General features: G+C 48.2%; 1 protein-coding gene across 16 annotated transcripts in view; it reads left to right on the top strand.

Moving 5' to 3' along the window:
• LOC107998399 (agrin) overlaps positions 1 to 15,041 on the top strand; it is a 326,392-nt gene that overhangs the window by 96,229 nt on the left and 215,122 nt on the right. For 9 of the 16 annotated variants that reach the window (XM_062083427.1, XM_062083424.1, XM_062083423.1 and 6 more), the window contains exons 2-3: positions 2,290 to 3,899; positions 14,557 to 14,592. In XM_062083427.1, coding sequence (XP_061939411.1) covers positions 2,510 to 3,899; positions 14,557 to 14,592 — 1,426 coding nt within the window. In that variant the 5' untranslated portion in view covers positions 2,290 to 2,509. Of the gene's footprint in view, positions 1 to 399; positions 463 to 2,289; positions 3,900 to 14,556; positions 14,593 to 15,041 lie in introns of all 16 variants that reach the window. The other 7 variants (XM_062083437.1, XM_062083438.1, XM_062083440.1 and 4 more) reach the window with 3 other exon arrangements.

A 15,041-nucleotide genomic window follows, 5' to 3' on the forward strand; every position in this document is an offset into this window, starting at 1 on the left:
CGGGTAATTATTAGCGGGGAATATCGGCCGCCCAGGTTTTGGAATATCCGACGATCGAACGGCCGTATATACATATCGATTCGGGCAGGAATCGGCAAGTCGGAATATCGAGAAAGTTTTAACGGTCCTTCATTAGCGAAAATAGTTTCGGGGCGATGGTATTCAACGGAACGGCGAGACGTTGCTAATTCGAAGCCGGCGGTCGTGGAATAGTTGCAGCTGTTCTTTCGTGACAATAATAACGTGGCTAACTGGCTGATCAACGCGGTGATGTATAGGGAAGCAGAGAAATTCGGTTGCCGCGCGAAATTCGAAATTCTTCCCAATGTTACTCCTAAGAAACGCGTCGATCAACTTCGGAACTTGTGCTGAAAGTGGATCTGATCTGTCTGCTTCTAGTTGCGGCGCGTAGAAGAGGACGAAGCCGCGTAAGGAGCTCTGGCTTCCGTGGACAGCTCTGGCGTAAGTGACATACACTGTGGCTTCCCTCTTTTTCAAAGATCGACGTGGAATCTTTGCACGGATCGGATTAAACGGACTATCGATCGATACGAAATATCCCATTTTTATCCGCGATCCACGCGCAACGACGCTCCTCGTAACTTTTTTCCGCTCGGTCGTGGAGAGGCCCAACCAGAGAAATCAACGTGGCTCGCCTTCGTGGTCCGCATCCGCGCAGCAAACGCGCTTTATCTCTCCTCCAGTTGACTTTTTTATCGCTCCTCGGCAACGTTTCTTTTTCTCTTCTTTCTCTTCTTCCCCCGCCCTCGTTCCCCACCGTTCTCTTTTCGCTTCTCCCTCTCACCACGCCCATCCTGTCGTCGTTTGCATAAAGTGAACTATCCGCGCTTTTAATATACGCAAATGAAGTTACGCTCCGGAACTAATCATATTTGCATGCGGAACGGCCGATCTCCTTTGAGCCCTTGTCGCACTTATTACCACGGTTAAGTCGACGAAGAAACGTTTTACGGCGGAAAGACGAGCGGCATGGTAAATGCTCGATCGATCGAAGCGTATCGTTTTGTTTTCGATATGGCTCGACCACGCGTTCATCTATACCACTCGCGATTTTCGACACGACGATTTACGATGCGATGATATCTCGAAAGGAGTTTAATATAGAAAAAAAAAAAAAAATTCTCGAAACTTTTCGAATTTTCACGAGAAATTTCGCCCCAGATTTCCTAGAACGTGCGAAACTTTCGAGGAGAAGGAGGGGGAGGAAGGGGAGAGATACACGACTCGATTCGTCACGTTCGAGCGCGAGGCGATCAAATAATTCAGATTGGAATCCACGGAATCGCGGCTCGATCGAAAGATTTTCAATTAAGGGAAGGAACAAAGTTTCGTTTTATCGATGGTGGTGGTCCTCGCGAGTCGCGCCTTCACGACACGGGATTACGCTATTACACATTAATGAGAGCGGTCCTTCCGTGCACAAGATACGTACGAATGAAAGATAAACGCCATCTCTTCCCGAGACACTGTTTGCAGAGCACTCATTGTACGTTACTTGAGAAGTTTCCGCAACTACCGCCGAAACGATATTCTTGCCGGGGGAACTTTCGATGAAACGTGACATTTTGTCGTTCCTCCGCAATCATGCTTAATTAATTATCGATCGCCGCCTCCTCCGCCACTTGATAAACGCCTCTTCTTATCTCGAATTTCGATTGGCAAATCGAGGGACGGCCGAGTTCTGTTCGATTCGAATCAGATTCTTTTCTTTTTTCGTCGATCGACCGGTCGACTCGAATTCGACATGGTGGATCGTTCGAAATTTGGGCAGCGAATGCAGCCAGGCCAACGTATTTATCCCCCGCCGCAGCGAACGCCGCATTTCGGTCACGCACGATCGAGTATTATCGTCGTCATTGTCGTCGTGTGTATCGACCGTAGAGGAGCAGCATACGGCTGTAATCGTAATCTGGAACACCGCTTACGGAATATCGCTGTGTGTCGGGATCGTGTCGATAAGGGATAAGCACGCTCTAAGGGAACCCTTGATCCGCCCAAACGATCGCGTTTCTACGATACGTCGCGAATCCAATTAAAGATTCTCCATCCTTTTCGATCACGGATTATCGCGAGACTGATTTATATATATATATATACACGGCTCTTTGTACTTTTACGTGCGATCTGACACGAATCGAATTCAAACAACTGTCAACAAATTGAAGGAAACAAATTTTCCGAACGAATTATCCGAGCGATGTCTCCCCCTCCGATTAAACTACTAACTAACTAACCGTTACTAACCCTCTTCTTTTCTCTTCTTTCCAGATTCTCTGTAAACTATCATCCCTCCCCCCCCAAAAAAAGACTAACACTGCTTCGCCCAAGCAACTAACAAGCATCGAAATGCGATCGGTCTAGGAAAGCGAAGGAAACTATCGTCCCTCCTCCCCCTGAACCACCATCGAAGGGAAGAGATCGTCGTCGAGGCGAGCGGCGGGTGGTCGCATGGTGCTCGCTCGGGGGCGAATCATGCGAATTCCTGAAAATGCGCAGGACGAGCAGCAACGGTTTGAAGCTCGACCTGACGGAGAACACGCCAGGTAGCTCGTTGTCGAGGCTGCCCAACTTGGTCGAGCATGCGGAGACCTGCCAAGCGCTGTCCACCGGAACCGGTGAGAATTTAAGCAGCAAACTGCCGAACGTGGTCGAAGGCTCGATGGACTATGGTAGCGAGCGTAGATCGTCCCGGTACCTCGAGTACCACCAAGACGCACCAACCACCACCCCGAAATCGTCGTACCAGGACGGCCAGTCGGCCTCCTCCGGCCTGCCCCCCTACGAGCAGCAGACCTACCACTCCGACCAGTCGAGTAGGGGGTACGGCAGGGGGGGGTACGGCAGGGAGGAGCTCGACCGATACGAGGAGAGACTTTATCCCGAGGATAGCCTGAGGTACGATCGCAGGGGCGATCAGAGGGCGGCGTACCAGGAGTCGGACTTGGACGCGGCTTACGAGAGGGGCGATGCCCAGAAGCTGAGCAGAACTTACCCCGGGGCTGAGGAGGCGGGGGGTGGCGGCAGGCGGTACTCGAGAGACTTGACCGATTACGAGTACGCGTCCAGATACGCGGAGGAGACGTTGAAGCTCGAGGCGAAGAAGGATCATCACCACCACCATCACCACCACCATCATCACCACTCGGGCAAGGCGTACGCGGACCCGACCCCGTCCAAGGGCTACGAGTCGGGGGTGAAGACGCACGACTCCGCTTACGAGTTGTCGTGCGCCTCGCAGCAGGATTTGCCGGGGAGGAAGTACGAGGGCAAGTACCACTCGGTGAGCAAAATGTACGGGACGTTGCCGAGGTACGAGACCGGCAAGGCGTACGAGGGTGGGGCGAGATCGTACGAGTACGAGGAGGAGCAGGCGTACGACAAACAAGGGACGACGCCCTACGACTCCAAGTACGAGTTGACCAGCTCCAAGAGCTACGAGAGGGGCAAGTACGAGGGCTCCTCGTCCTCGAGGACTTACCAGGACAAATCGTACGACCAGACGTTGAAGATCGGCGAGCTGGGGACCACCTCCTCGGCCGGTGGTTACGGGAGGAAGGGGGCGCATGATCAGGAGGAGACCGCCGCGGAGAAGATGAACGGTTACAGGAAGAACAATTTCGAGGCGTACGGCGTTTATTCGGATCCCGAGGACGATCACGGGTTCCTGGCCGAGAAAAAGACTCCCCAGTATCCGTACAAGGGCGTAGTGGTGAACGTCAGCGGGGAATCGAGCGTGATCGATCAGAAACGGGCGAAAGACGGAAGGCAGACCGACGTCGTGGCCAATTCTTGGTGCAGGTTTACCATAGTGCTGCTCTTGTTGGTACTCCTTATCGTTATCTTCGTATTCGTCGCTGGAATCGTCCTCTACCTGAACTGTGAGTCTTTTACTCCCTTTTACGCGCGGCTCCGTCATTTTCTCGCTAACCTCTCGAGATTAATTAATACTAATTAGCCGAGCGGACGAATCGAACGCGTTATTCGTCCCCATTCGTTCCTTGCTCCCCAATTCCTTGGCCGAAATCGGTTTAAAGATACGGATCGCGCGATTCCCCCTCTCTCTTTTCCTCTTCTCGTTCCTTCCTCGCCCCGTACAGATACGAATGGCCCGTTTACTTAATGAGCATCCGATACAAATTATTTACGGTCGGCCACGCGACCGCCATAACAATGGCAAGGACGACCACGACGACGGCGACGTCAAGGCCGACGACACGTGCCGACGATACGTTAAGCCCGTGGACCGGTTCTCCCAGCCAGTTTTATATATTCGGATCTGACATGCCCGGCACGTAGCGACTTGCCACTAGCGAAACCGTTCGGACGGAATTACAATGTGAACGGTAAATGGAAGAAGAGGGTTTAAAGAATAGAGGTGGACATACAAGAGTGACGTACACCTTGGGAATCCATTTTGTTCCACGATGAACGCTCGGACGCGCGCTTCACGGGAAACCGTACGAGGACGAAACGTATTTAATTTTCCTCCGGGCGCGGATCTTGTCGGCCTTTGAAACGCTTTTTGAACACTTTCTTTCCAACGTTTCGCTTATTATCCTCGTGGATATCATTTGTGTGTGCGTATATATATATATATTTTCGTTTTTAGCGTTTAATCGTTAAAAAATCGAGGCAATTCGTCGCTCTTCCCTGGGGAAATATAAGCTGACCAATTTTGGAAGCATTCGATTAAAAGCGTGTAGAGGACAATACGGTGCCGATAATATATAATTTATCATCGACCAATTAGTGAAATCAATAATTAATAACTTCTTGGTTACCCGTGAAAATAAACGTATACGCGCGTAACAAAATTCAATTTCGATTATTAATTACGTCTAAATTGTATTCTCGACGAGAATTAATCGACGAAAACGCTATCCCTATTCCGCCTCCCTATTACAGATTAAAATTTAACGCTGTTTTCCGATCGCTCAATCCGCGCACGATCCTATGCAGCTTGTTACCACATTCGTTTTTTTCTTTTCAATCGAAAAAAAATCGATACTCGTTAAAATCTTCCCCTTACGGAGACTAGCGATGGGAAAAAAAATCGTGGAAACCCTCTCGATCCATTCGTCACGCGTCGCACTCCGCGCGCGGCCACTCGTTAAAAAATCTCTTCTTCCTCCCTGTTTTCGAGACCGGCCACCCCCTCTCCATCTCGACTCGATTCGACCACGAGCGCCGATCGCGAACAAAGGATGGCGCAGAGTTGGAAAAGAGCGTCAGCAGAGTTTCGCGAGTTGCGCCATCCCCAACGTTTCCCCTCCGATTTCCGTATCGGCAGCGCGGCTCGTACTTTGCTCGAAACGACGGGGGCTACGAACAAACAAGGGATGAAATAGCAAAGTCGAAGAGAGACAGAGAGAGCAAGAGAGGTGGGCTCGGTGGCGGATCTCCCCGACTGTTCCGAGTGGCTGCGTTTGGCAGCGGCGAAAGGCCCGTTTCACCGATTCGCTTTATTTTCGGCTCGACTTTTCGCCCGACCGGCTCGCAATCAGCCCCTCCATTGTCCCCGGGGACAATACATTTACCGCGAGGAACGGCCTACCCATTCCTCCGACCACCCACCCCCTCCTCCCTCGAAATTTTCCAAAATTCGAGCCGATCGTTTTTTTTCCTTTTCGCGCGCGTTATTAACATGGAGCGATTCCCCGGATTCCCGGGTAGATTCCGCGATAATCGGGAATAATCGTGATATCGATTGGCTGGAAATCATTTCGGTTGGACGGATGGCGGCGAAAATCGTGCTATTTTTGGAATCGGTGTTGCTCGATGGGGGACGATGCTCGACGAGGAATCGATTCGCCGGTGGAGGAGGACGTTGCACGGACATTGACGAATCGCAAGGGAGATGTATCATGCGTGGTTGAACGCGAGGAAGATTTGTGTTACGAGCCCGATAGCCCGGGCGCGGATAGCCGATACCGTTATATGACGCGATATAAATTTTATCGCACCCCTCCTTTTGCGACCCTCCTCCTCTTCTTCCCCCTCCTACGACAAGCTCTACGAGCTTCGGGACAGAGTTGTCGCGTTTCAACGCGTCAATTTTGATTTCACGTTCGAGAATTAATCGATCCGCACGATACGCGATAAATTTCTCTTTACTCGGTCAATCAATTTCCAACTCGCCGACCATTTATCCAAAAGACACACCTATCCCATCCAACTCCGTCGATACTCCGTCCTTCTTGCTCGATCGAGGAAAAGGACCTCTATCCTCTGAGAAAATATCTTATCCATCTTAAGAGGATCTCGACTCGCGAGCGTCGATCAACAAGGTGCTTGTAACGTTTAGGAACATCCTAAATTCGAGTTCGTTTCGATGAAGAAAAGTTCCATCTCTCTCTACTCGTGGATAGAGCGCGATGAAATTAGAGACACTCGGTATATATATATATATATATACGTATATATGCGACGACACGAGCAGGTTTGGGGAGCTTTGGCGCAGGACGAGGATTCAGTATGTAAGGCACGTGTTCGCATCCTCCTTTACGAGCGTTTCCCGCGATTTCGCCCTCGTTCTCGGCCTCGAGCTCGGCGCGCGCCAAGGGTTGCTCGAGGCTTGGTGGGCTCATGGGTTTTCGTGGGATTAAGGGCGTCGCCGATCGTATTAAGGCCGGAGATATCTCATCTGCTCGTTATCCGGCGGGATGCTCGAACCCGGCTGCGTTTGTTCCACGTAAATTACGTGAAATTTGCCCGGGTGAACGTGCATGTTGTGCGCCAATGCGGCCTTAATGCGGCCAAGTGATCGTCAAACTTGCTGCGTCGCCGGAACGGTTCACCGAGGGGACCGGTTTTAACCGGGGATCGCAAGCTTGCTCCAACCGCGTTCTAATCACTTCCTCTTAGTTCTTTCCTTCCTTTTTTTTTTCTCTTTTTTCCTTCTAATCGATCAATTTTCAAGGCCTTCCACGAAGATCCAGTTAATAGTAATTTGTCAAGTGAAATTTGCGTATCTTGGAGATGTGCGTCCGAGGAATGACAGTTGGAGACGAGATGCAAACTCAGTTTTCTCAGGAAAATAATAATAGAATAGAATTTATTAAGCGAAGCTGTTATAGCTCGATCGATCGAGTCCCCTTTCTGAAGCATGGCTTCTGAAACGATACACAGTTTCCCAAGTCTCCCAAATTCGATTCCGTACCGATAGCTTATATCTAAATTCATACACACAGATGGACACATCTCGATACTTCGAAATCAAATTTCCAAAAAAATCGCAGGATGCAGCCGTCGATTCTCTCACCCTGCTCGTGTCGCCCTTTCGAGAGAGTATATTTGTTATTCGCTGCGACGCAACCGAGGAAAATACCGATGGAGAATACCGTGGGGGAGAAACGGGACGAAATTGGATATCCTCCTGCTGGCCGCGGGTAAATTGGGGCTGTTTCGCGCCTTGTGGCCGGGGAAGAAGCCCATCGTGAAATTTCACTCTCCTCGCGATAAACGTTTCCCCAACCGCTCGTAATTGCACGGGCATGAAGTGTTCTCGTGGTAAAAGGGGAAAAGTCGTGACTGTTCAAAGTGGCGCGAAATTCAAGCTTCACGCGGGCGGGAAACGAGGGAGGATCAGCGTAGCGGACGATAACGGTTTCGTTGAATTTCCCTGCGCGAGGATCGACGGAACGATCAAATTCAACCCTTTCGTTTGCCCTCCGTCCAATAAAATTCTTCGGAATGCGGAATCGGCCGAAAAAAAGGGAATTTTTCCGCTCGCACTCGAGCGAAAACGTTGGAACATTCGGACATTCGGTTGACAATTCTCGGGAGGAAAACCTATGTGCAGATGTATTCTTCTCTTCTCGTTTGGCCGCGCAAGAAAAGGCAACCGGTTTGGCTGAGTTTCTTAGTTCTTGCGATATCACGTGCGAAGTTCCATCCCTGGAACGATGTTAAATTGGGGAAACGATTCGAAACGAATATATAATATTTCCGTGACGGTTCACGCCCAATTAAATCCATGGAAGCGAAACAGTGGGTGGATGTGGAGTGCGCGAGTCGTGTACGCGGTTGTTGCAGCGTATAAGGAAGGAAGGACGATGGAGAACTTGTTGCCAACTGGGGATTATCGTTACGATTTTTCTATCGGGTGTTTGAATTTGTTCTCCTGCGTGATAGTATAAACTTTAATCCTCGTCCTCTCGAAATTTCTTTCTTCCTTATTCTTCCTTATTTCACATCGAATCGATCCCCTCGATCGAGTCGAGAAAATTTTTCGTTTCGCTAGGTATAAGATATTCTAGGAACGTGGCCAAAACTAGCTTTCCTCGGTCGGTCGGAGGAGGGGAGACTAGGGGGCGAGGATCAGTGATTTCGATCCCGACAAGGAAGAGGGGGGAGGAGAAATGAGAGAGCCAATAGGGAAAAAGGTCGCGGCAATCGGCGGCGATCGGGATTGTTCGCAAGTTACCGAGTTCGAGTCAAGATTAATGTTAACTTCGCCGTAGGAGTTAATAAGTCCCGAGACCGATAAATCCCGCTAACTCCTCGTCTCTCCTTCTTTCCTCTCCTCTCCTCTCTCATTCTTCTCCTCCCCTCCTCCCTCCATTACGGCTCCTCTCGTTCGCCCGCAGCCCCCTCTCCCTCCGCTTTCGCACGGTATCCGAACCTCGGTCGCAGAGCTTTGAGAAACTCGAAAACTTTGAACTCGGCAAAGAAAAAGCCGGCAAAGAAGCTTCGGCTTCCTTTCCCTCGGCAATCCCGGATCGTTCTTGTCGCGACCACGACCGTAACCAGTTTCCATTATTATTCGTGCCGATGCGTCGTTTTTACGTATTTATTCGCGTTTTGTATTATTTTTCGACGCGTCGAGCTTTCTTCTTCTTCTTCTCCGTGGATTGATAATCGATTTCCCTTCGGTGTAAGAAAAGGAAAAGATGGAGAAGGATGCGCTTCGTCCGTAGGAAATCACCAATGATCGTTTCATCGAGGAGTTTTTTGTGTACGAGAATTATCTTAGGGATTGTTCCGCGTAATTTTATTACACGAAAATACAGTTAAGGGAGCGAAAAGGAGTTAAGAGAACGAAGGTTTGGGGGGGGAATAAAATTGTATAGGAAGAGAGGCGATCCAACACGGTCAGCTTTCGCGTTTCCACGAAGGAAGGAAGGAAGGAATGGGGAGGAAGTTGGTCGCTAAGGAGAGTCCCCTCTGGAAAAGCCCTGTCAGGGAAGCTGACGTTTAATTTAATAAATGCCGCGATGTCGTGCTCTTTCTTTCCCTCCCTCTCTCCCTCTCCTCTTTCCTTCGCCACTGTTCTGGGGAGGGGCGCGTTTCCGCGCCATTTCCTCCCTGCCGCTGCTAACTGCCATCCCGTTGCCGTTGTAAAATTTCTCCTCGGTGAAAACTAGCGAGAATCCGGCCGAGGCGAAGAGGCTTAATAAAAGGGTCGAACACGTCGCGTTAGGCGGCAAGTTTCTCGCAAGTTTGCCCATTCTTGGTTTGTACTTTGTCGGAATGATCATCGGTATTTTGTCCGACATCGTAAATTATCCTTTCAGCTTCCCCTTCTTCCTTCTTTTCTCTTTTTTCTATTAAATCTTTGCGCTTTTTCAACTCTCGATCAATGAAATCCGAAAACGACAAATCTTTTCTGCTCGAAATAAGTTGAAACGAAAATTCTCGTAAACAGAGGGGTGTAAACAGGCAAATTAATCTGTCGTACGAGGGGTGTTGTTTTATCATTTCACGCGTCCATTTGATCGAGACGATACATTTTCCAATTGTGTTGGGTAAGCAAAACTCGGATGTTAACGGAATAACCGTGGCTCGGCTCCCCCCCCTCCCCCGATCCGCGGAACACGGTGTCAACCAGATACAGTTTCAATTATTAGCGACACGAGCCTAATACAATCAGTGTCAATTGTTGTCACGGCTAATTGCGGCCTGGTTAATGGAATTTCCGAGTAGACGGGAATCGTGTAAACTCGACGATGACGAATGTTGGCCGATGTAAACTTGTCGACGAATTTTAAAACGAAACGCATCGAAAAGATCTTTCTCCAATTTTGCCCAACGATGAGGGGAGAAGATTGAAAGGATTGCGATCGACGCGTTTCCTTTTCGAGAATAATTTCGAGAGCGCGACGAAGGAGGGAGGAATCGGAGGTATATTCGCGCACGTGAGCGCAGTTAGGAAGAAAACTTTCTTCATTTTTCGCCGTTGATCGGTGGAAAGTTTTCCATGAAATATCGCGCGAATCAATCGCCGACACGAATGGTCCCGATCCAACCGTCCTTTCCACGCTGTCGTTCGAGTTTGAGAGGAGTAACGAGTCAGCTCCCGCCCGTTCCAACGCTTTGTCCTCCAACCTCTCCTACTTTTCGACCGAGTTTGACCTCGGATGGAACGAGCAAATCCTTCCTTCCTTCCTTCCTTCCTTTCTTTATTTCTTTCTCTCTTTCGTGGATCGTCAGCCACGGCCCTTTCGTCCAGGTGTTATCCACATCCGTGCCATATTTTTCGCTCGCTCTTCGATCGAACGTGTTAGGTTAATAAATCGTATTATTTCCGTCGACCAATTGATCAAACGGCAATCCGTATCGCTCGTAGAGAAACAGCGAAAGCTAATCAGGCAATTTAAGGCCGGTTCTTAAGCGGGTAACCGATAGATGCGGGCGATTTTGGTTTGCTCGGGCGGCGTTGAAACGCAATAGGGATAGAGATGATTTCGATGAACTTTAGATTTAGCCGGCTCAAACTACATCATCGTTCCGATTTCTCGCGTGTACGGCTTACTTTACATCAGCATTATCGATTCGGTTACCGTATGTAGGGTAAATTAATCCTCTCTAACGATACCGATCAATAACAGTAGAAACAGTGGATTATCGTGTCTTCTCTGCCGATATCATCTTCGACGATAATTCTATTGGAAAAGAAGAAGAAGAAGAAGAAGAAGAAGGAGAATGTAAGAAAAGGAGACCCTAAGTTTATACGGTTTCGTGTTTCGGGGAAGTGGAAAATCACCTATTTCCCCTCTTTCTCAAGCGTCGAATGCAAAGAAGGAGAAAAAGAAAATCTCGGTAAAGTATCGAGCAGGATATTTGAAATTTCCCCTTTCGAAAATTCGAGGGCTTCGTTACGTTACGAGTTGGACGTTTACACGGCTGCTGTAAGTCCGTTCGATTTAGGCGCCACTCCAAAACAATAACAATGTTTTCCACGGCCTCTCTCTCTCCTTTCATTTTCTCATCAATTTTCGCTCGTGGAAGATCGTAAAGCTTGTATCCCAGGCCGGGGACACAAACGACGAGAGTCGAGGGGAGAAATCATCTCTGAAATTACACCCTCCCTAACCAAGCTTGATTCCGGTGAATAAAGGGAAACATCGTTTATCCCCCCCGATTGTTCCACGACTTTTCACACACTTTCAGCCTTGTCACGGACGGAGACAATATACAGGGGGGCGAAATCAGACGGCTTAGCAGACGCTGCCAATTTTTCACTCGTTCATCCAGTTTCCATCCACGCTTTACTTTACCGGTCCGTGCACGCTCCCATTCCGTTTGATAAGTTTTTCTTCTTCAGAATCGAGGCGTTGGGAAAATTTTCGGAAATTTTGAAATAACTGCTCCATCCATGTTCCTTTCTGTATTCAATCGAGAAACAGAATCGACGGGATTCTAGAAGATCGACGTTCTCGAGCAGAGGCGAATAATTTCGGTGGCTCTTTCTTGCATTTTCCTCGAATAATTCCATTCAAGAATCGATATTTAGTATCTTTCTCTTAGAAAAAGGATTCAACATAATCGCGCACATTCTAGGCGTCCAAAAAAACGAATAATCTCGATTCTTTCTTACATTTTCCTTGGTTGCAACGATAATTCCAGCAACGTCTTTCTCTCGTACGATCAGAAATCCAACGTGATCTCACGAGATTCTAGATGGCAAAGATCGATGGATTGGACGAGGCGAAGCGAAACGCGTTCAAATAAAAAAGCAGCCTCTCTTGTCATTTTCCTCGCCGATAATTCGACCTCTCGTCTCACCGATCGAAGAATCGATATCCAGCGTCTTTCTCTTTGGATGAGAAAAAAAATCGAAAGTAATCGGGTGCACGCACGGGTATCGTCGTGCGCTATGTGCTCGGTTTGTGGGAGTGGCAACACGTGTTTCCCATGTGTGTCAACCCGCAGTCGTAGGTAGTCGAGGAGAAAGGGGGATATCGGGGCGATATCGGGGCTGTACGAGTTCTCATAGAGGCGTGCTGCATACATATCGCCGGTTTGCTAGCGCCGCGTGGCACGAAGTGAGCGAAATCCCTAGAAAGCTGGAGGGGAGGCGGGGGGAGGGGTGTACGCGTGTGTACGTGTACTACTTGCATGGCGGAAGGCTTCTTTGCATCCCCGGGTAATTTTTCATAAGCGACGGTGAATGGCTTTTGTGGAAGGAAGTTAGCTGTTACGCGGTATTCCTTTGACTTTTCGCTTCTATTAAAATACCGTTGATCGAAATGAGAAATGGTGGCGTAATTGTGGACGGAACGATTGCCTCTCGTAAGGAAAGAAACGGAAAGAAGGGGGAATTTATCGAATTTTTGGCAAGGAAACGGATAACACGAGGGAATTTATCGATGGATTTCTCTTGTCGAATGATGGTCGATTTATTTTTTCATTGTTCGTTCAAAGAGACATCCTCGAAGGGAAAATCCTCCCCTCGAGGGGTAACGATTTATCCTCGTTGACCGTATTTTCGCGAAAATATTTTCATTAAAAAAGTTGTCCGACGAAGAATTTTCCCATTTATGGTCACGATGGTGCGAAGCATAGCGTTATTGTTCCCATTGATCGAAGTCTGGAAAATACTGGTAATTGCTCGTTGTCGTGTCGCGAAAGTAAAAAAAAAAAAAAATTATTAAAAATTTCGAACGAACGAAATATTCGTGGCCCGATTCAAATATTCGTCCACGGTTAGAAAAAGTCCAAGTATCAGAAAATCGTTTCGATTATACGAACCGGTTATAATTAAGGAACAATTTTCGCGCAAGGTAACGAAAGCTCGTTTTCCGGTTGTCGGATAAAAATTCGACGGTCAACACGGCGCAACGAGGCGAAATTGTGCTCGCAATCTTTATGAATCCGCCGACGCGACGTAATTACGTCGCCGTTGCAACAAGTAATTCCCGAAACGCGGCGCTCGTTCGCAAACCGACCGAAATTCGCGCATAAAGGGGGGGAATAGGGGAAACAAAAGGGAGAAATAGAGAAATGAATTAAAAACGATATTTCCGTTTCATTGATTTTTGCATTAACCCCCTCCCCATATCGCCAAGCATTTTCACCTTTCCCCTTTCGTCGTTTCCCCACATACACATATACACACATGCGTACACGCACGTTGCTCGTCCACGAAAGCCACAGATTTAAAACACATTTGTTCCGCTCTCGAAAACCATTTTTGTTTTTTTTCCCCCCCTTCTCATACGGTGTTGTCGAAGCACCGTAGTAGTCTAGATTACCGTAAATGTATACGCGTGATGAATCACTGGACGGACGACGAACGGGCGATATTTCCGCGTTAATATATGCACAAGGTACTCCGCATACACGGATGTTTGAGCGCGAGAAGGGAAAACGTGCGCGCGCGCTGTTTCACAAAAATCCTTCACGACGTACGTTTAATTGCGAGATTTAAATCGCGATCGACTCGTTAGTTGAAATTCCGATCTCTTAAAAAAAAAATATATATATATATATGAACATATATATTGAATTTTATAATTGTAAATATCTTCGTGTTCTTCCATTCCTTGAGAGGATGGAAAATTAAATCGTCACACTGACATTATAATTTTCAAATTCGCGCTCAATTCCTTGAAACGCAAAAACGTCTTTATCCCTCGAGCGGTGTAAGCAATTCGTGATGATTTGAAACGGCGACATGCGTGGTCTCGCATCTCGGCTGGTAGCATCTTCATTAAAGGAAAGGAGCGGGAAAGGATAATTAAAAGTTTGACTGTGAAACTCGGAGAACGAAGCTCGAAGCGGAGAGAAGGGATGTTGCGCGACTCGGCCACCCTGAATTTCCCTGTTATTTGCTCCTCGAAATTGCCCCGTCTATCTGCTTTGCCCTCGATCCACGCGAGTCTTCCTTCCTTCCTTCCTTCCTTCCTTCCTTCCTTCCATGAATTTCGTTGTTCGGCGAGGGGAGGGAGAACCTTGGATCGAGCTGATCCCAGCTCTGAAACGTTAATTACGGTTGTCTGAGGCCGCGACAAAGTCGGCGAAAGTTTGCCAGCGGGATCCCCGGGGGAAGGCACTTTGATTTTGTCAACACGTGCATTCGTTACGCACGCAATTAAGGCAGAACCGTGTTCGCATATACGATCCTCTTTGACAGGCTTCTGATATCGGAGTTTCGACTTTTTCCCCCCCGAAAAACAGCCCCGTAAATTTAATCGAATTCTCGAATATCGCTTCAACATCGCGGATGCTTATCGTGAAAATCATGACGATTAATCTTGCACGATACGACATATTACGCGATCAACCGATTAATCAACTTTTTCTCTCTTTCAGATATGTCCTATAAACCGCAGCGGCCCACTATCGAGGGTAAGTTGTTTCTCACTTTTTTCCCTCTCTTTCGAACAAAAATCGTTTTCACGCTTTTTATCGCATTTGATTTTGATATTGACATTAAATTGCCATGCGATGCTTCCTTACGAAAGCGGCCTAAAGTAATAAAGTTCTCGCGTTTCGCGTCTCGAGAAATTACCCAGCAACGGTGGAACGAATATACGATATTCAAATCGTCACGTAGATCGTTTCGTAGAAAAAAAGAAGAGAAATAAAGAAGAATCGCGAACGGCGTAGCAATCGCTGCTTCATAACAGCTTTCCACAGCACGATTTAAATTAGCCGGCACGCGATATTTTGACGCGGGGGGAGGGTTATCCTCGTTCCTGTTTGACGGACAGGAGGATAACTCGTTCGTCTTTCGATCTAGCTCACGACTCAATTACGTCGGGATCGCGGCCAGCGAACGGTGAATTTCGAGATGA

The sequence above is a fragment of the Apis cerana genome, linkage group LG12 (assembly GCF_029169275.1).
Source record: "Apis cerana isolate GH-2021 linkage group LG12, AcerK_1.0, whole genome shotgun sequence".
Taxonomy (NCBI): domain Eukaryota; kingdom Metazoa; phylum Arthropoda; class Insecta; order Hymenoptera; family Apidae; genus Apis; species Apis cerana.